This window comes from Pelodiscus sinensis, chromosome 1, assembly GCF_052426305.1.
Source record: "Pelodiscus sinensis isolate ZL-2025 chromosome 1, ASM5242630v1, whole genome shotgun sequence".
NCBI lineage: Eukaryota > Metazoa > Chordata > Testudines > Trionychidae > Pelodiscus > Pelodiscus sinensis.
Genome location: NC_143052.1, coordinates 308,012,166 through 308,033,599, shown reverse-complemented (window position 1 = coordinate 308,033,599; position 21,434 = coordinate 308,012,166). Strand labels below are relative to the sequence as shown.

General features: G+C 43.0%; 1 protein-coding gene across 2 annotated transcripts in view; it reads left to right on the top strand.

The window, feature by feature from the left end:
* The window catches only part of FLT1 (fms related receptor tyrosine kinase 1), a 162,483-nt gene that overhangs the window by 70,960 nt on the left and 70,089 nt on the right, over positions 1-21,434 (top strand). For both annotated transcript variants that reach the window (XM_075919213.2, XM_006138918.5), the window contains one exon: positions 15,823-15,937. In XM_075919213.2, the coding sequence (XP_075775328.2) occupies positions 15,823-15,937 (115 nt within the window). The remainder of the gene's footprint in view (positions 1-15,822; positions 15,938-21,434) is intronic.

The window sequence follows — 21,434 nt, the reverse complement described above, 5'->3', positions numbered from 1 at the left end:
AAAATGCAGAGCAGAGCATCAGTGCTACAGACAAAACATAGATTAAGAACAAGATGGGTGAGGTTAGATGGAAATGGATCTGAACTAAAACCCTGAATCAGAACACCCAAAGAGTTGGGAGTCTTCAATCTCTGAATATGAATCCTAGCTGCATTTTGCAATGGCCCTTTTCTATATAATGATTTGACTGGAAATCTTCTTTCCAAAACATCCCATGAATGTGAGGGTGAGCCAACTTCTGCATTTTGAACTCATTTCCACAGACATGGCCCTCCTACACCATTGTGATGGGCACTTTCCAGAGATGAAGAGATGTGAACAGCTCAGAACCATGCACAAGCTTTGAGTTTGTCTGTAGAATGGTCTAGGTGCAGAAGACCTGATCCTGCCTTCATGGGAATAAGTGTCTAAACTCCCACCGACTTCAATGGGATTGGGAGCAGGCTCTGCATGAAGAGCCAGTCTAATTGCATGTGTACACTGTTTATGTCGGTATATTAATAAAGGATTGAAAGGCAGAATCATTAGGATGTGCTTGGATAGATTACTGGAGGAAACTAGATTTCAAACATCAGTGAGGTATGTAAAATTAACAAGTAAAGAACAAATGTTAATTGGACTTAATTAGAAATGTACTGAAGCACCTAAATTTAATTGTGGCTGGCTACAATCATGGATGCCACAGTGTCTGTGTTTTTTGTCCCCTGTGCCCCACCTTCTCTTTTCAGGAAGGGAAAACCGAGTCTTTAATGATGGTAAAAGTAGGTCAGATACCATTTAATCAACAGGTAGTTCAAGAACGCCTTTGTTTAATTTGACACATGGCCAAATCCTTAGCTGGTCTCATTTATTTATCAGCCAAGGATCTGACCATTGGAGCCTATGGTCTGATTCTCATTTACACAAAGGAGCCTTTACACTATTGAGGTAGCCTAAAGCAGAAGTAGAGTGGGTGTAAATATATTGCCCACCCATATTGAAATGCACCTTTACGTCAGCAGAGCTGTGTGAAAGGAATAAATGAGACTCCAGGCCTCTCTTCTTCACTCCTCTTTTTGAAAACGTGCACGCACACATGCGGTGGTGTGTCAGTTTGCACGTAACATGTGCAGAGAACAGAAATTCCCAATAAAGAATTTTAAATCAAGTAAACAAAATGAGAAAGAGCCTCTCAGATGAAATATTTTCAGCGTTGCTTCACACTGAACAAATGAGCAAATAAAGAGGTCATCCTATATTGTAGGCTTACATTGTGAGCCAAAAATTGATGTTCACTAATGAGCAGCTACTTCTCCTCTGTGGAAAGTACTAAAAAGTCCTTTATGTGCATCTTGCAAAATAACCCTTTCAAATATGTTACCTATAAAATGCCCTGAGAATAAGACCTGATGCGTTTGTCAAAAACAGATTTGCTTGTGTTTGCATATTGAGGCTTGGGATAGTTTGCTATTATCTGTCCTTGTTGTAGTGATACAGTAAATGTGGCAAATAATTATTTTGGATAAATCAACTGTGCATATTGTAAATGCTCTCAAAGGCTTCATTATGTGCCTTAAATGAACCAAAACTTGATTGTTCAGCAGTACTAGCTGAAATAGACTTAAAACAGCCCTTAATCATTGTTTCTCAAGTCAAATAAAAGAATGCTCAAGCACAGTATACAAAATGTTGCCAAGTTCCTTTTTAAAAAATTAGAGATGGATCAAACCAAGCTGGTTTATAACACAAGAAAACATAGCAATGTCCCAGACATCCTACAGGATTGTTTCTTGTGGGTTACAGTAATTAAAAAGATAAAAATGCATTTGGATAACGTGCAGATAATATTTCAAAAAGCTCAAGCAATTGAGAACACTGGAGCACATTGAAGAGGAGTCCCTGTGTTAGAGACAGGTGATGCATCTGGAAGGCACAGAATCTTTACAATGAGTGGGACTCCAGGGCTACGTCTACACTGGCCCCTTTTCCGAAGGGGCATGCTAATTTTCCAGGTTGTAATAGGGAAATCCGCGGGGGATTTAAATATCCCCCGCGGCATTTAAATAAAAATGTCCGCCGCTTTTTTCCGGCTTTTAGAAAAGCCGGAAAAGAGCGTCTACACTGGCCCCGATCCTCCGGAAAAAAGCCCTTTTCCGGAGGATCTCTTATTCTTACTTTGAAGAGATTTCCCTATTACGACCTGGAAAATTAGCATGCCCCTTTCGGAAAAGGGGCCAGTGTAGACGTAGCCCAGGAGTATGCACCACTCCTGTCCTGCTGACATCAATGGAAGCTTTTGCCATTTGCATAAATGGTTGCGGGATCAGACCGTGTATGTGCTTAAATAGAATTATGAATGCATTTATTCTTATATTTCATTATGCTATACTGCAACCCTGTCTCAAAATATAACGTTAACATACTTATTCCCTTCTTATATTCCTTGTACCTCTTCAGAAAGCAGTCTAATTTTATTCTGTGTCTGTCAGTATGTTTTCTGTCCTCTTGACTCTTGTCTTTCCTCTAATTAATTTTTTCCTTCTGCCCTCTAAATATCTCCCTCCGTTCAGTCTCATCCTCCTTTCTTGTGCCTCTCCTTGAGGCTGGCTTTCCCCTTCCTCCCACTTCCAGTGCCACAAATTGCTCAGAGTTGTCCCAAGTCCTTTACCCAGAACGTGGATCACCGAGCACGGCACGAGCAGCTACTTAGTGTAACATAAGAACATAAGAACGGCCATGGTGGGTCAGACCAATAGTCCATCCAGCCCAGTATCCTATCTGCTGACAGCAACCAATGCCAGGTGCCTAGTGGGAGGGGACACAACAGGTAATCCTCATGTGATCCCTCTCCTGTCACCCACCTCCGGAGAAACTAGGGACACCATTCCTACCCATCCTGGCTAATAGCCATTGATGGACCTAATCTCCATGAATCTATCTAGCTCTTTTTTGAACTCTGTAAAAGTTCTAGTAACAGTGGCTCTTTGTCTCTGCTGCCCACTCAGCTGTTCACTGGTGAACGGAATTGACATTATCTGATCAGCAGGACAGAGAGGGAGACGTATTTCCAACCAAGACAACTGGAGCACTGGAGAGGAAGTCCAGTATCCTCCTTAAATCTTGAGTCGACATTGCCTTAGACAGCAGCTTTGTTTAATGATAATGATAGTTACCCACGGGTTACTTGGGTGAAGGTGAGACAACTGTGCCATGCCAAATAATCTGGAGAAATGTCATGTAGGAGGCAGAAGCTCTCCTCTTCCTGCACAACAAACTTGTTTCTATGTAGCAGCAGTTTTTGTTTGTTTGTTTTTTGGAGGATTTTTGTGTGTGTGTGTGAGAGTGGAGATTTAATAATAATCTGGGTGCTAGAAGACTGCAGGTGCAGGGTTCTGCAACAGGATCTAGGTGAGATCTTTTTATTGCAACCTTGACTGAGCAAAATATTCAGTTTGAACAGGGAAAATAGATCAGCGTAGCAGGCACTGAACAGCATCTGCCTATGTTCTTCTGGAAATCCTGTGTGTGGACAGTGCCACAAGGGATTTGAGAATTGGGAATGTAAGGGTATGTCTACACTACAAAGTTAGTTCGAACTAACGGATGTTAGTTCGAACTAACTTTCATAGGCGCTACACTAGCGCTCCGTTAGTTCGAATTTAATTCGACCTAACGGAGCGCTTAGTTCGAATTAGGTAATCCTCATTCCACGAGGATTAAGCCTAGTTCGAATTTACAAATTCGAATTAAGGGCTGTGTAGACCCTTAATTCGAACTAGTGGGAAGCTAGCCCTCCCCAGGTTTCCCTGGTGGCCACTCTGGCCACACCAGGGAAACTCGTCTGCCCCCCTCCCAGCCCCGGACCCCTTAAAGGGGCACGGGCTGGCTATGGTGCCCGTGCCAGGTGCAAGCCTGCCAGCACCCAGCTAGCAGACCCTGCACCTGGCATGGCTCAAGCCACCCACCTGATGCCCCCCAGCCCTCCCCCTCTTCCCGGGACCAGGCTGGTGGCTCCCAGGAGTTTGCCCGGAACCGCAAGAGGCGGGCACCCACCTGGGCTAGTGCAGACATCATGGACCTCGTCCATGACCTCCGCACTAGGCACAGGAAAGTGGCTGTCTAGGACAGGAGAGCTGTCAGCCTGGCCACCCAGGAGCAGGTGTACATGAAAATCAAGGGGGTCCAGTGAGACCCCCGACCCTGAGCCCTGAGCTTACAATGGCCGTCCTGGGTCAGACCAAAGGTCCATCTAGCCCAGTAGCCTGTCTGCCGACAGCGGCGAACCCTAGGGACCCTGGAGGGGATGGACCGAAGACAGTGACCATGATCCTGCCTTGAGGGCGGGGGGCTGGACTTGATGACCTCTCGAGGTCCCTTCCAGTCCTATTATTCTATGATTCTATGATTTGTCTCGTGCCATCCCTCTCCAGCCTTCCACAAACCTTGGGCAGGGACACCACTCCTACCCCCTGGCTAATAGCACTCCATGGACCCAACCTCCATGACTTGATCTTTAAACTCTGTTCTAGTTGTAGCCTTCACAGCCTCCTGCAGCAAGGAGTTCCACAGGTTGACTCTTTGCTTTGTGAAGAACAACTTTCTGTTACTAGTTTGAAGCCTGCTACCCATTCCTTTCCTTTGGTGTCCTCTAGTCCTTCTTTATGGGAACTAATGAAGAACTTTTCTGTATGCACCCTCTCCACCCAACTCATGCTTTTAGAGACCTCTATCCTGTCCCCCCTCCGTCTCCTCTTTTCTAAGCTGAGAAGTCCAGTCTCTTTAGCCTCTCTTCATATGGGACCTGTTCCCAACCCCTGACCATTGTAGTTGCCCTCCCCTCTCCCACCCTCTCTCTTCCCCTCTCCCACCTCCTTTTCCCAGTCTCCCCCAGTTTTGTTCAATAAAGACAGATTCCATTTTTGAAAACAATTGTCCTTTATTTTGTACATCAAGAAAAGGGGCTAGGGAAGGGTAAGGGGAAGGAGGTGAGGGAGGAATGGGGCATGAGCCCTCGATGGGGAGGACTGGTCTGGCTCTGCAGGCTTCTGGGGGTGGAAGCTCTCCTGCAGCCCCCCAATTGCCCCCTCTTCCCAGATGGCAGCCTGCGGCAAATGCAGCCGGGCTGATGGCCGAGTGCTGTGATGTGCCCAGGCACTCCAAGCCAGGACTGGTTTTCAAGCGGGGCACCCCTGAGAACTGTCTGTCCAGGGTGGGGGTTGGGACCCTTTAAGCGCAGCCCTCGGCTAGCCTGAGACAGCATCTCTATGCTCTAAGTCCTCCTCTGATGCCCTGCCAGCACTGCTTCTGGCCATCCTTAACCTCAGTTCAGGGTCCACTCTGTGTGGACATGCTAGTTCGAATTAGCAAAACGCTAATTCGAACTAGTTTTTTAGTCTAGATCCGTTAGTTCGAATTAGCTTAGTTCGAATTAACTAATTCGAACTAAGTTAGTTCGAATTAACGTTGTAGTGTAGACGTACCCTAAGAGAGTCAGATTGCACAATTTGCTCTTATTACCTTTATGGTCCTTCCTTTTAGTCCCTTCTCAGAAAAGTCCCAGTCCCCAAGAGTGTCCTTTTTCCTCCACTAAATAAAACGTTACACCCACTCTCTGTAGCAACAGTAAGGAAAGATGTTCTAGCTGTTAGTTCTATTTTGCTTTCAGAAATATATCTGTAGGTCCAGCCAGCGCTCTTCATTGATGGGATAGGTAGGGGAATTGGACCTTTCTCAGAGTCAGAGAGGGAAAGTGAGTGGCTGAGTCATGGTTACTGTGCAGGAGATCTGAGTGATTAGAATCTAGCAGAGGGAGGAAAGGAGGTGGAGGATCAGGAAGGAAGGAAGGAAGGATTGGCTGAAACAAAATCTTATTCTGAGTCTGCAAGAACTACTGAGCAGTGTGCAGCAGGAAGCAGAGTGCCAAGAAGCAAAATGCAATTAGCCAATTACAGAAACCAAGGTAAAATAATCCCATTTCACCTTCATGGCCAGACAAATTGATGCATGTTTGCTTTCAAGCACTGTTGCTTTTGTGGTGGAACACTCGTCTCACCAGCTGCAAAGCTATTGGAAGAGTATTCATTCTTTCAGAATCATTTGTCAAGTCATCCACATGATCTACTGTTGTAGGACACTTAATTATATAGATTAATGTCTCTTTCATGGACACAATAGCTGGGGGGGAGGGGAAGTCGGGTGACTAAGTGGTTGGTGATGGTCATGAGAAAGAACAGGGACGATTTAATTGAGGTGGGAATGTCATTCCTGGCTTCTGACACAATCTGATTCTGGGACCCCAGACAAATTTCCTGGGCCTTCTGGGAGCTCTGAGGATGATAAAGTTTTGTTTGGAAAATTCAAAACAGTCTTCAGTAGCTGCCCCAAAAAGTTCAGGACAAGTTGTAGCACTTGAAACTGTGACCATGAAAAGAGAAGAGACTGAACAGTCCATATGGAAGTGTCCTATACCTAGGAAAGACTGATGTCCTGGCTCCTGTAATACCCAGCCAGCTTTTCCCTCAATCGCTGGCCACATGTCAGTAAATGCTTTCATCATGCTTTCTGTCACTTGTTTTTTCATGTACAGAGGAAGTAACAAGGAGAAAGAAAGCAGAGTGAAAGCGTGGAACTGGGAGAGCTGAATGATCACAAGGGACATACACTGTTTCCCCACTACCACCCACCTGCGCAGAGAGCTTAAAAAGAAACTTTTTCTTCACCCTCCCCACTTTAGCACTCCACACGAACGGCAGGGCTCAAGGGAGTACTGACTGAGAAGTTTCTTGCTCTTCTGCTGCTCACGAAGGCATAACTTTTCAACATGACTTCTAGGGTCTTTGGCCACAGGATCATGTGGTGGGAGCAGAGGTGGCCCTAGACTAGCTGCCAGCAACTGGCGCCCTAGGCAAACCATGCAATCAGCGCCCCCACCTCCAAACCCCTCAATGATATTGCGCCACCATTTGGCGCCCCATTTAACTTGGCGCCCTAGGCGACCACCTAGTTCGCCTATGTGGACCTGGGTGGGAGGAGAAGTGGCTTGAACTTTACCAAGAACTGTTGGTAAAGACCAGCATTTTTTGCCATCTGCAAGGTGGTGGGGGTCAAATCCAACATGAGCTTGTGATGGGCTTTCTGTGGGCAGGCATTGACATCACAAATGACTGCGGCAGGTGGCCTTGACTATTACTTGTGACAGTCACAGGAACGGCACCAAGGACCCGCAAGAGTGAAGAATATTTGTCATGGTCCTGCCAGGTCAGATCTGAGGCTCAGTGAGGGGAAGCTTAGATTGTTACTGCTCGGGCTATATATGTCACTGTAAATAAATGGAGGATCTCATTTCCCAGGATTTTCAGTCTGACCCTCTTTCCTAAGCACTAAAATACAAAGACCCTTTTTAAAGGAGAAACAGTTTGTAAAAATGTAGCCCTGTCCTAACACTTACTGAAAATGTGCTCCAAGCAGACTGATATTCCTTTAATATGGTAGGCTGGCCATCCAGGGTGAAATCAATGGGAGTGTTGCCATTGAATTCTATACTGCCAGGATTTCACCCTACTGCTGATTATTTTTGACATAGCATCCGCAGTAGCAAAGGAACATTTATTCCATGGCTCTTCAACAGGGAAACACATTATAACACTGCAGCCAATCATATTCAAGCACATTGGCAGCGTACCAGCATATATTCTTCCCCACCCCCACAGAACGCTTTACAACATCTACTTGCTTTTTACTATTCTTATGCGCCTTTGTTTTCTGACTGAAAATGATTCAATATTCCTAACAATGTGTGATTACTATTGCCCTGTGCTATAGATTATACAACAGCACAGGTGGCTTTTGCTGTACAACCACAGTGTGCAGATAAACATGGGCTCATGCAACTTGTGTTTTTAGTAACCAAAAGAGAAACAAAGTTGCCCTATGTTCTTCACCATTCAAGGGCTTTGGTTTTCCAGATCCTCTATCTTTAAGTGAGGGTTGTCATGATCATCACATCTTGAGTGATGCATATCACTTCATCTCTTGACAGTAAGTTTGCCCAAACTCTGATGAAGATAATTCTTTAATATAAACATGGTAGACACTGATAGAGGCAATATAGTTTGTTTTATTTTTTAAGTAGTTTTAAAAGCTATTGACCCCAATTGCTGTGTGGCTTTCGGTTGTTCTAAGTGCTTGTGCTTTCTCCCAATTCAGTCTCATCACTCCAGCTTCTAAGAAGTAGTCATTTATTGACAGTTCTGCCTAAAACCATCAAAACTCAGTTAATAAATGAGAGAGAATAAGATGAAAATATGGAAAAGATATCAGTTGCTTTTAATATTTCAGTATTTATTTACTGCACCTATGGATTTACTGAGTCTGGAAGACTTTTTGAGGACTGCATGAGATTTTAAGTCTAAAACAGTTTTAGTAGGTTATCAGGATTTCATTGGTAGATTTGGGGTTGAGTAATTCAAATGATGTGAGTACAGAAGTTGCCACCCTCTTAATACAATATAGGGCACAGCTACACAGCAGGGCTAAACTCGAAACAAGCTACTTAAATTGAGCTACGCTAACTGTATAGCATTAATTCAAAATAGCTTATTTTGACTCTTGGCGCAGTCTACGCAGCAGTTATTTTGAGATAGAGCACTCTTCCCCCGACTTCCCTTACTCCTCATACAATGAGGGTTATAGGAGTCAGACTAAGCAGTCCTCCAGATTGACACCATTTTGACATTGTGTCGAAATAACTCTTGTGTGTAGACACAGACTATATTATTTTGGATTAATGTCAGTTATTCTGAAATAACACTGCTGTGTAGATAGACAAAACCATAGAGATCTTATGTTGGTAGCCATCACTGTATTGAGCTGCAAATTTCAGATCTTGTTCCAATTTGGGGGCATGTGCTAGGTTCCAGAGCTTTGGTTCAGCTCAAAATTCAGGAAAACAAGAAGTTCTGTATACCCTGAGAATGACTAGAAAAACCCTGTGCCTAAGCCCTCACAAATCAATGTAAACCACCAATACAGGCAGTCCCCGGGTTATGTACAAGATAGGGACTGTAGGTTTGTTCTCAAGTTGAATTTGTATATAAGTCGGAACTGGTACATATTGTAGGGGAAACTCTAGCCAAACATTTCTCCAGAGCTCAGTTTTATTCTCCCATACCTCACTTCCCTTAGTCCTTTATTCTCAAGCTGAGGTGTCTGCTGAGAAAAGCCGCTCCGCGTCTCCCTGGTCTGCTTGTGGGGGAGGGGCGATAGCTTCGCGTCTCCCTGGTCTGCTGGGGGGAAGCAGCTAGTGCGGGGTTGCCTCACCCCGTTTGTAAGTAGGGATCCGATGTAAGTCGGATCCATGTAACCCGGGGACTGCCTGTACTGGTAACATTACTATTTTTTATTTTAATACTAGTGTTTATACTTATTAGATGCTAGAATGAAAGTGGGTTGCTTTTGACTTTGGTGGAATAAGCGAAGATGACATGTAGTACACTCTCACCCTGGAAACTTTTCCCCATCCATAGTTATAAATATACCACACTATTGTGCTTGGCATGGTGTATGCAAATAGAGGTAAGAGTTCTGAAACTCATTCGGAAAAGGAGAGGGCTGTGTGGAGTAGAGAGAGGACAGTGTGAAGCTAAGGTTGATAACAGTGGCCTTGTCCAGAATAGGCCATGGGAGTTTTCTTATCTTGCTTTAGCAGGAGGTTCTGTGAGCTTCCTGTGCGAAATCAGGAGCATATGCTGCTTTCCTCTTGTTGTTTGGCTTCCTCCTCTACATAAGACGGTTCCCAGCACTGTGATTATCTTTGCATCTTCAAACATGGCACACTCTACTTCCTTAAGAGCTTGATGTATTCTTAAGAGTCAGGCTCACTCCCCTCCCCCGAATTACTTCTGAAGTGCTGGTGTGTGTCCAAATCCACAGATGGCATTTAAAGTTGGCCTTCTCAGTCCAGAAAATGCCCCCAACCAACCATACAAAACCCCTCACAAGAGCGTAAATTCATAAAAGTTAATACCAGGGCATTAAGTTTGCCCATAGTCTCAAGTCCTTCCTTTAAAATGCAAGGAGGTTTTTTTATGTTCGGACTGTAACTACGATGCATGCGCTATGAGCTTCCTGAGAATCCGGACTGTCAGATTAACAGCTCTGACCCCTCGTTCCCCCTTCAGCATTTTCCTCTGGAAATCCAAAATAGAATTAATGGCTTCTGGTTTTACAAATGAATAGCCTATTTCTCAAGCACTTGACACAACAGGGCTAAAGCGTGTGTGCTTGTTTTCACATACGCATGCACGCATGCACACATCTTAATTAGGGGAAGAGAAAACGTAATTAAAAAAAAAGTTTACCAGGTCTTGTGGCTCAGGCATTGGCCTGGGGTTCAGGTGCTCGGGATTCAGTTCCAGCTCAGCCAGACTTCTTTTGTGATCAAGGCAAGTTCCATGGGATGAAATTCTGTCCCCCTTGATACCAATGGGATTTTTGCCCCTGACTTCAATGGGAGGTGGGATTTCATCATTTAAAGTCTCTGTGCCTCAGTTCCCCATTTGTAAAGTGGAGGGATAAGATTTCCTTTCTGCCACCTTTTGTCAGTCTTGCTTTCGCTGGAAGCTGTTTGGGGCCTGGACTGTCTCTTTGTTTTTGTATGGTGCCTAGCGCCCTGATCCCTCCAGGCACGGAGAAAGGATAGGATTCCCCACCTTTGGCTCCCCATGAATCTCATTACCGCATAGTGTGGCACTGGGGTTTGATTGTGCCCTGATACATTCACATACGTACATGCATGTATATAGAACCAGCACAAAGGGGCATGAAAGGATCTGTGCGAAGGCAGGTGTAAGAGCTGGAATGACTGATGACATTATTTACAAGCATGCTGGTAGAGCTCTGACTTATTTGTGATTTGCTGTGTGTGTTGTGTGCTTTCATTGGTCTGGCTCCAATTCTGAGATAAACCTTCCTGGAAGTTTAAGGAAACTAAACGCAGCTCAGCTGCAAGTATTTCAGGAGTTTGCTTACTTCCAGAGAAGTCCAGGTAAAAAATAATCATTCAGTCTCTGAGACCCAAAGATTTGTGGGATTTCCCCAGGGAAATACACATTTTTGGTTATAAATAGGAGTGACTCACCTATTTTAAATAGCAAACAATTTGAAGAGATTGGCAAACAACAAAAACACAAACAAAGATGTGTAGAGGAAGCTATATGAGGAGCCCCACAGTGAAACATCAATTGAAATAATTAGAAGATGATTGTGATTTTTCAGGCCAGTCCAGAATGGAATTGTATACCTCCAGTCTTATTTGTGCCTTTCCAAAGATCAGTACATAAACTTGGCTCAATGCTTATATTTAAATCCAATTTTTCCTTTTCGTTACAAGATACCTGCCATTATGAACCAAAGAAGGAGACATGATTTTAATTACAGATATTACATTAATTTCTCTCCTTAACTTATTGCACAGCTCTAACAAATTTTACTGGGTTAAACAATGGTACCAGTTGGAAATAACCTGGGGTGAGGTAGAATAGGCACTGAACTGGCTAACAAAGTTAGGACACTAAAAGTTCATTTATATTGATATTAAAATTAGAAGAAGTCACACAAAGTGTGGCTAACTGGTGCTAATTAATTTGATTTTCCATTATAATTGTATTACTATTATAGTCAGCAGTGTAAACATAATATAACATCTGAAGTCAATAAAAGCTACTTATGCGTATCCCCAGGCCAATGTATTACTTATGTTGGTATTATTGGTATTATTATTATTTATTGGCATTATACAGATATATAACAGAGATAGTCACTTGTCCCAGAGTTTATAGTCTGATCATGCATACTCCCCTATAAATCATTCTCTTAGGCCTGGTCTACAGTAGGACTTTAGTCTATAATTAGCCCCCCAAAGTTGATTTTCTAAGCGATACTTCCACACTACCACGCCCATTATTCCAGAATAAGGGGCTGTGGAATTCAAACTCTGTAGTCCTGCTTTTCATGAGGAGTAATACTATTCCCGAACTTGTAAGTCCAAAATAACGTTAGTGTAGATGCTCCAGTGCTGCCAATTTGAACTAATTGGCCTCCGGGACGCTCCCACAGCTCCCCAGAGTGCTTCCTGGGGCTCTGAGTCCAAGGCAAGCTCCATTAATGTGGACATACTACCTTGGACTACATTCAATTCTTCCCTATAGTGAGGACACGGAACTATGAATTTGTAAAATCAGGTTCCCAGAAGTTGAACTTAGTAAATCTGAAATAATCTCCTAGTGTAGACACAGCCTAAGGGGTTTACGTGATCATTGGCATTGCAGTTGCACCACCTAATTCTCATTGTGAAGCCATTTCAATCTAAACCTTCTCACCTTCCCTTGCCAAATTATGTTTTTCAACAAGTACTTTTATCACAAAGAGGCCAGACTTTCAACACTGCAGCAAAAAAGCCATCAATGTATTCAGTGAAGTAAGACTACAATTTCACCCGCTTCGAAGGGCAAAAGATAAAACCTAGGGGACAAGAAAAACAGTTGAACTGAGATCCTGGATACCTCACTTGACAATGAGAAGATCCCTCCCCTACCCCAATGGCAAGAGACTAGATGAATATTCATTTGTATACATAGAGGCTTGAGGTCACTATGTCCTGCAAGCCACAGCAATAGCCAAGCATTATTGGCCCCATCTATGTTACAGTTCTCTCTGTGTTAGTTTCCTGTTTTTCAAGCAGGCTGTTAAAAACACTTTTGGCTGAAAAGTGGTGCAGCCAAAGCGGACAGGGATTACCTTTATATGAACCTTTTTAAAGCCTATTTTTTGTCCTTGCGTGCTTTTGAATGAGATGACAAAACTGTCTTTGAAGTTATATCCCATCCACTCCACCCAGCACAAGGGTGCTCCTGGAAACTGACTTTTGAAACAGCATATGAAAACCAAGAGAGAAATTGTTGGTTAGGTAGGGCAGGACTCGTGATGGGGCATAGATGTTGCAATACTGAGTATCAAAGCACCTAACTTCTTAGTGCCTAGAAAATCACAGGAACAGCAACTGCTATTCACAAAGTCAAGTTAGACACCTCGGCTCCCTGTACAATGAAGGATGGAGGGAGACAGGTGCCCACTTGGGCGATGTGTAAGGGGAACACGAGGGATCGTGTGCTCCCAGTGATGGGTGGGAGGGCGGGGGACAAGCAGGCAGCAGCAGGGGAAGTGAAGCAAGTCAGAAGCAGTTTGCTTTGCTGTCCTGGCATGCCGCTCCAGGAGTCATGCAGCTGGGGGAGCAACGTGAGCTAGAGCCGCCTTGCTCTGCTTCCCCTGCTACTGCCGGTGAGTGTGGTGAAGGGGGAAGAGTCAGACCCCTGCTGCAGGCGCCAGGCCGCCTCGGTTGGGAGAAGAGGAAGGTGGGGGAGGGGAAAGGATGGAGAAGAGGCGAGAAGAGGACAGAACAAGGGTGGAGAGGGGCAGAGCAGGGGTGGGAGAAAGAGGGACTAAGAGTGGAGGGATCTGCCCTGTCGCCTGTGTCTACACTACACAGTTTTTAGCGACATGGCTGTCCTGCTAAAAGTCTGTCAGAGTAAACACTGTCAGCACTTTTGCCAAAAAAATGCTCCCCCCACCTCATGAGCAAGGTTCGCACTGTCGACAGGAGAGTGCTTCTGCTGACAACAAGCTGGTCACACTGCCGTTTGTCGCAGCACAATGTCTGTGGGGGCTTTTTAAGCACCTGTGAAAGACAAAAGTTTTGTTGTTCAATTGGCTGTACGGATAAAGCCTTGGACTGTGATCCACAAAGCTAGCCAATGGGAAATGTTGACCAGAGGCACATGTACTAAGCCGGTCCTCTCTCTGAGATAGGAGTCAAAGTGCAAGTCTACACAAGAGCGCTTCCGTTGGTGTAGTTAATTCATCCTCCTGAGGCAATAGCTATGTTGACAGAAGAAGCTCTCCCACCAATACATGTGGAGGGTGAAATTAGTTAGCTTTGTTGCTCGGGGCATGGATTTTTCACACCCCTGAATGATGTAGTTATATTGATATCGATCTGCAGCACAGATCAGCTAGCTCTGCTAGCGAACTGTGATCAGGATTCAGCCCCCCTACAGCAGGTGGCTTAGGAGCCTCAGTCACTTCTTGCAGGAATTATTTCTCTGCCTGCCTTGCTCCGCACACAATGATTGGAGGAGGAAATGGCACCCACCTTGTAACTGTTACCTGCTGGCATGGGAGACCCAGGTTTAGTTCCTCTGTCTCTGTCATGGGGGCAAAAGGCTTTGGGGGTCTTTAGAATGGTGCGCTAATCACTAGGTTTAATTATATGGTTTAACCCAGTGTTTCTCAACCTTTTTTTATAAAGTTCCCCTTTTATAAACATAAATTATAAGTATCCCCAGTACCTACAGTTTTCAGACATACCATTTTTTTTCTACCATTGCAACACATTTGTTTAAACAACTTAATCATAGCCGGGTGGGCAATGAAATTTTTGGGTGTAAAAAGTACAAAAATAATAAAGTGCTGTAAAACTTAAAACAAAAATTCAGTTGTCTCCAAATGTCAGTTGTGTTGATGTATCCCCCCAGACTTCTCTTGAGTACCCCTAAGGGTACTTGTACCACTGGTTGAGAAATGCTGATTTAAACCATCTACAGTGGTATTAAAGCAATGAAGAAACCAAGAAAACTGTAGAGTTGTTTGATTCTTTGATCAGTTTAGCAGTAGCTGTCAGTGCACTGCCAAATGCTTTTAACAGTGATTTCTCCAAACAGTGTGATATGCATATGAAACCAATTTGCTGATGAGCATTAAATGTGTTATATTTAAAAACTTTGATGTGTTTGAAGAACTATCAAACTTGAAAGAACTTTCGCAAAAAGAAGCAAGCTATTCCATCCAAACTGCCTGGGATTGAGTGTGATAGTTAAAAATATAATTAGATGCCTTGAGAAAACACTTGAGATGGACAGAAAGTAACAGGCATTCCAAAGTGTTTTTTTCCATATGTATCAAATTAAGGTTTTAAAAACAACTTACTTTCATCATGACCACATCTTAATGTTCTGATTAAAAGCTAATTTGTAGTATAAGAGAAGTATATTTTATCTTGAGATTTCCATTAATTAATGTATTTTGATTTTTATTTATCTTTATAAAATGTTTGAACCCTGTGGCAGGTTGATATAACTTTTTATTTTGTGAATTTGTATGATTATTTGGTTATTTTATTGCTCATCTTGCAAACAGAAAGTCATAGCAGTAGATATTCTGTAAATTTGTAAATTGAAAGATAACACATGGAAGATAATCTGTTGAAACAAAGAAAATGTAGAGCTTGTGACATAATTTGTATAATAACCAAAAGAATTTGCACATAAAGAAATTGCACCAGAATAATTTTTTTATCTCAGAAGTTTTTTTTATATTCTTCAGCATTTTGTCTTAAAATCATATAAGTAATAATTAAAGCTAAGGCTGAATCATAGCAGTGGGCTTCAAATGTTGGATCACTGGAATCAGAATACTTAGCCCAAATAGTCCCAAATTTTGATTCAGTTCAGATTCTGGTCCATCTGTGAATTTCACATCTGAATCCCTCCTCTACAGCAGATCAGACAAGAACAAAGAGTTCCAAGAACCCTCCTCCCCCACTCTTTGGGGAAATGTGGATCTGGATCTGAACTTCAACCTCCAGCCCATGTTTGATAATGAGATTAAAAAGCATAGATGTAATTGGCCATAGTATCAGAGCCCTTCTCTTAGGAGCAGCAGGTGCTTAGGACAGCTACTTATTCTTCTGAATCAGATGTTCATTCCACACTCATTTTCTCCTGTCATTAGGTATGATGTTTGCTCTAACACCGAGGGACCTTTCATCTTGAAAAGTGGCAGCAGCACGGGAAACAGAATTCAGAGCATCACTCAACACATGGCAATGCTAGAGGGGAAGAATAAGGTATGATTGGGAGAATCAAAAATTCCACCACTATGCTAAGGCGCTATCTGGGAATCATTGAGCTAAAATGGAAGAACTAAATTACATGATATTGTAAATGTTTTAAATTAGAAGGACTATGTGCATGCATATCACACACACACACACACACACACACACACACACACACACACACCCTCACGCACACACACACGCACACACACACACACACACTGAGTTTGGATTTTATTTACAAATGCAGGGCCTGATGCTGCAAAAGGTTACATACTTCTGTGCATTGCCTTATTAAAGGCTTTGGGACTATGCATGAGAATAACTGTGGGTATGGAAAACTCGCCTTACAGGGAGATACTTAAAGGATTAAATGCTTTTTTTAAAATTTATAGCTGAGTCATTTGAGAGATATCTTGAGATGCTGGTGGGATGGATGTTTAATCTAACAGTCAAAAGCATAACATAATCCAATAGGTGGAAGCTGAAGCTAGACAAATTCAAATGGGAAGTAAAGCTCAAATTTTTAAGATGGGGGTAATTAATCATTGGAACAGCTTACTGAGGGATGTGGAGGATTCACCCTCATTTGAAGTCTAAATAGAGACTGTATTTATTTCTAAAAATGCTCTATTCAGCCACAAGTTATTGAGCTACATGCAGGAATCACTCAGTGAGGTTCTGTATTATGCAGGAGATGAGGCCTATGATCACAATGGTCCATTTTGTCCTTAACATCTATTAACATAGGGTATGTCTACACATGCACCCTCTTTCAAGAGAGGGATGCAAATGAAGACATTTGAAATTGCAAATGAAGCCGGGATTTAAATATCCCGCACTTCATTTGCATATTCACGTTATGGCACTATTTCGAAATAGCGCTATTTCAAAATAACAGACGCTGTTAAGATGCGGTTATTTTGAGAGAAAACCCTTCTCTTGAAATAACCCTTATTCCTTATATAATGAGGTTTACCAGTTATTTCAAGAGAAAGGTTTTCTCTCGAAATAACCATGTCTTAACAGCCATAACACGAAATAGCTGCATAACGTGAATATGCAAATGAAGTGCGGAATATTTAAATCCCGGCTTCATTTGCAGTTTCGAATGTCTTCATTTGCATCCCTCTCTCGAAAGAGGGTGCAAGTGTAGACATACCCATAGTTTGCCACTAGAAACGCTAAGCGCTGAATCTGGTCTTACTGTCTAGCTTGACTTGTGGCAACAATGTTACCTCATATCACAAAGAAGTAAAATCTTGCTCCAGTGCCTTTTGTGACCAGCAATTCCAAAGGGCTTCATAAAATTTCAGTTGACATAGACAGGGGCCCTTCTTCTCAGTTACAGTAAGGCTACATCTACACTGTGGTGTAAATTCCTTAGCAACGGGTCTTGGAGCCTGGGTCTGTGGACTCAGCTTGTGCTACCAGTCAAACTAAAAATAGGAGAGTGCATGTTATGCTTCCACCTATCCTTGGCTTCAGTGCCTGAGCTGCAGCTGGAGTCCAAATGCCTTGATTCCAAATGCCTATGCAACCATTTTTAGCGCTCTGGAATGAGCCCATGAGCCCAAGCCTGAAGAGCTAGGCTGGGAGACTTGCCACCGTGGGTTTTAGAATATAGTGTAGACATACCGTTAGTCCTCTTTGATCTGCTACGGTGGTACAAAAGGTCCTTAACACTGGGCAAATTACAGCTACATCCATTTTAAGATACTTTTATGCTGTCAGAGCAATTTAACGATCTTACTGTTACTGAGAATTAGGCCTTCCACCATGACTGTATTATTTATAGGGTGTTCAGGGTACTGTCCATGTAAAAATGGTTGCTGGCCTGCAGGGGCTTTTAGTCCAGTTCATTCAGGCACCATGCAAACGATTAAGAATCAAGGCAATGATGGGAGAGCTTGGAAGATTGTATGAAAAACATCATTTAAGGAGGGTTTAGAAAGGGGAAAAGGAAGTCATTTAGGGCACCGGAAGAGGGAAGCTCCAGCGGATACATGATGAACAAAAGACGGTGAGAACCCAATTATATTTTATATTCCAGCAGGCATCTAGCTATTCTGAAAGTGGAGTCCTACATGGCCACAGCACACTGAATCAGCTGTGCGCTAGCCAGACCTAATCTGTGTGTGTGTGTGTGTGTGTGTGTGTGTGTGTGTGTTGTGCTTTTTGGAGACAGTGGAAGAGGAGGGCTGAAATGCCAGGCCAACTTCCAGCTCACGGCAAATAAGTTCCTCTCTGGAGGGAGATGCTAATAATGGGTCCTCAATGTGGGATTGCAAAGTCTGTTTGAAGTCTTTGGCAGTAAGCCATTTTTTAAGCATGCCCAGAAATGCATCTGAAATGATGGTTCCTGTGTATATGCATTACTGAAAGTTTTACAATGAAGCACGGTTGTTCTCCTTATCTAGTTAATATACTATTAATCCTAGAAAGGACTGCACGGTGTTGCTTTGTGGCCACGTGCCTTCACTAAAATAATAGTGTTTAGAAGTCACCAGAATTAACTAGTTACTGCCAAACTTTTTCATTTGTTTAAGATATAACACTGATAGCAACAAAGGGAACTGAGATTTTTATGAGTCATCTCAAGTTCAAACCATCTCTGCTTGAAATGTGCTGGTTAGCTCCAGGCATCTGCTGTGCTAGGTCAATGTGAGTTCTCTTTGCTTTTCCCAGGCCCTTGAGCAGTGCTTGGCTGAGGACAGATAGCTCTTCCAAATGGAAAGTGCTCTCTGGCTCTTGGCATAGTTTCTTGCCAAGCCTTCCATTGCCTGATTTCCACATGTGTGGCTGACAGAGCAGTAGACATTTATATTGCCACGAGAGGTTGTGGCTTTGCTGTCTTGGCAGTCAAAGTGTGTATCTTAGGATCACTGACATATCATGTTTCATTCATTGTGTCCCAAAGCAAAGTCAAAGTTGAGGCAGTTGAGATAAAACCTTCCTGGTTGGGAAGAATGTTGACCCCATTCACAGAATTAAGAGGACTAGAGGCAACATTTTGTCACAATGTCAGCTGTTACTTCTGTAATCAGAACTGAATCCCCAGTCTACTCCTACTTTCAAGCGTAGATGGCAGTGCAAAAAGAAAGCATGATGCTCAGTGTGAGAAAAGACAGCACTTAAAGGACTAGCTGGAAATGATGGAGCAAGAAAGAAAGAGCTGAGAGGTAAGCCCGGGTAGAGCTGGGCACTTACAGCTTATGTGAAATGAAACTGGTGAAGAGACTGAGGAAAGGGACCCCAGACATGGCTAGAGCAACTTGAAAGTAGAGTTATTTTGGAGAGTGGAAAACTGAGAAGTGGGGTGCCAAAGAGAAGGCATTCACATTGTTTAAGAAAGAGATGAATAAGGCATATTTAAAGTTTGCTTTTGGTAATCAAGTGTTTTGGTCTTTCCTAAGGAAGAGTTGTCAATTCTGTCCACATTGCATGTGAAGCATTAGAGCCTTAAGTGATAGCTCTCATTGGTTTGGTTTTTTGAGTCAGTGAGTTGGTTTGTTGTCTGCATGCAACTATAAATGCAACCTCTAGTTTATTATTAAGTTTAACATCCCCCAAAAACTCTTTTGAGTTTGTATGGATAAAACACAGGAAGGGTGTGCTATCTTATTCATCTAGTGATACAGAAAACCATGGTCATGACAGTGTTTTCGGAACATTTCCGCTGAAACCTCTCTAGACAGACACTGAGAAACTTGAATGGTATAAAGGAATAAGTCAATGATGTAAGCAAATCATCAAATAACTGTTCAAGTGATTCTTTTCCCACACCCAAAGTTTTCATTCTCATGTTGGACTTTTCCATTGATTTTCTACAGTGTAATAACTCACACTATTTTTAGATTCATCATATAAATTGAGCCATTCAGTTCTTAAGAAGCATCACTTATGAGTGCTTACAGCTAAATTTAGGGCTATATTTCATGCAATGCTAATATGGGTTATGATCCTTAACTGGAACAACTCATTGCCAAAGCAATCTGAGGGTGACCTGCAATAAAAATAAAGTAAAAACAAATAAAGAAAAATAAACTAAGAAATGGTGCATTAATCTATACCTGTGTGCATGTATACATGTGTGTACGTATGCATGTGTGCGCACATGTGTGATGATAGGAAATGCTTGTATTAAAGCATATTATTAAAGTTGCCTGACACTTCCCAATGTAAGTATAAGTCTGCATGTAAATATAAATGCAACCTCAGTTGTCTCTACCTGCCAAAATTCAACTTTAACTTTTTCATGCCATGTGTTTGCCCTGGCATGAATTTGTTTTTGAATACATCTGCCAAAATAGTTCAGCTGTTTCCAGAAATAAGGCTAGGAAAAATACATTGTTTTGCCCATGTTAAATAATCCTGGCAGTCTCTTCTTTCAAAGTCTCTGACGCCCTCATGCTTGGGGCAGGGACTTGAAACATGGCAGATATGGAGGCTTTCTTCTGAGGGCTGTGCGTTTTGGTTTTCCCATGAAAATCTGCCTGAATGTGGCTAAGTTATAAGCCTTTTATTTAAAAAAGCAGTTTACACATGCACAGTGGGTTCTAGCAGCTAAATTCCCCAAAGACTCCATATGCATAAGGCATGGTGTAGGCTGTGCTGGAGCTAGGCACTCCACTGGGGCCAGGCAGTGTGAAGGAGAAAGCTGCCTGATTCAAATGCAAAGGGGACAAGGCACTGGGGGGGTTAGGGCAGAAACTGGGGTTGAAGGGTGGTGGGCAGAGAAGAGGGAAGCTGGGACTGAAAGTTGGGCAGGGAGAGGAAATTGGGACTGTGAACTGGAGCAGAACCTATGACTGAGCCAGTGGGGTGGGAGGAAGGAGATAAGAAAGGAGGAGATAGACCTGTCTGATGGAGAGCCAGGGTATGTGGGAAAAACTTGGACTGGCTGGGCAAAGAGATTGGGACAAGGCCCCAGGTGGTGGTGGAGAGGGACATTGAAATTGGGCAAGGAGCTTGGAGAGGAAAATTTGGACTGGGAGCTAGTGGGCTGTAAATCTGAGTGTCATTAGCAAGGGGTTATGGCTAATGACCACATCTGCCCAGAAAATATTTAGGTTCTTGTCCCCAACACAGGCTACGGAGAGAAAGAACTCAGAGAGTTCTATCCCACAAAGGGAATTTTGGGGGACGTGGTTAGGCTACTTAGATAGAGAACAATAACAATGTGTTAAGACCTTTATTAAAACAAGTAAAAGAATAACAAACATCAAAAGGCATATAGTTGCTAAAACATAATACACTTCAAGGACTCTCTCTGGTAACATTACATAACCAGAGAATTACTTAACCCAACATACTCACAACCCTTCCTGAAGACCTGATGTTAGGAAGCATAGGATCAGCCTCGCCTCTGGCATGCCAATGAAGTTGAAGGTCCCAGCAGGGAGAGTGTAGAGCAGCTAAGCTATGCTATACAACTAGGCTAGCAGCGTAAGTGGTAGAGAGAGCTAGAGTTCAAAGAATGTAGAACTGAAGAAGAACTTCACTG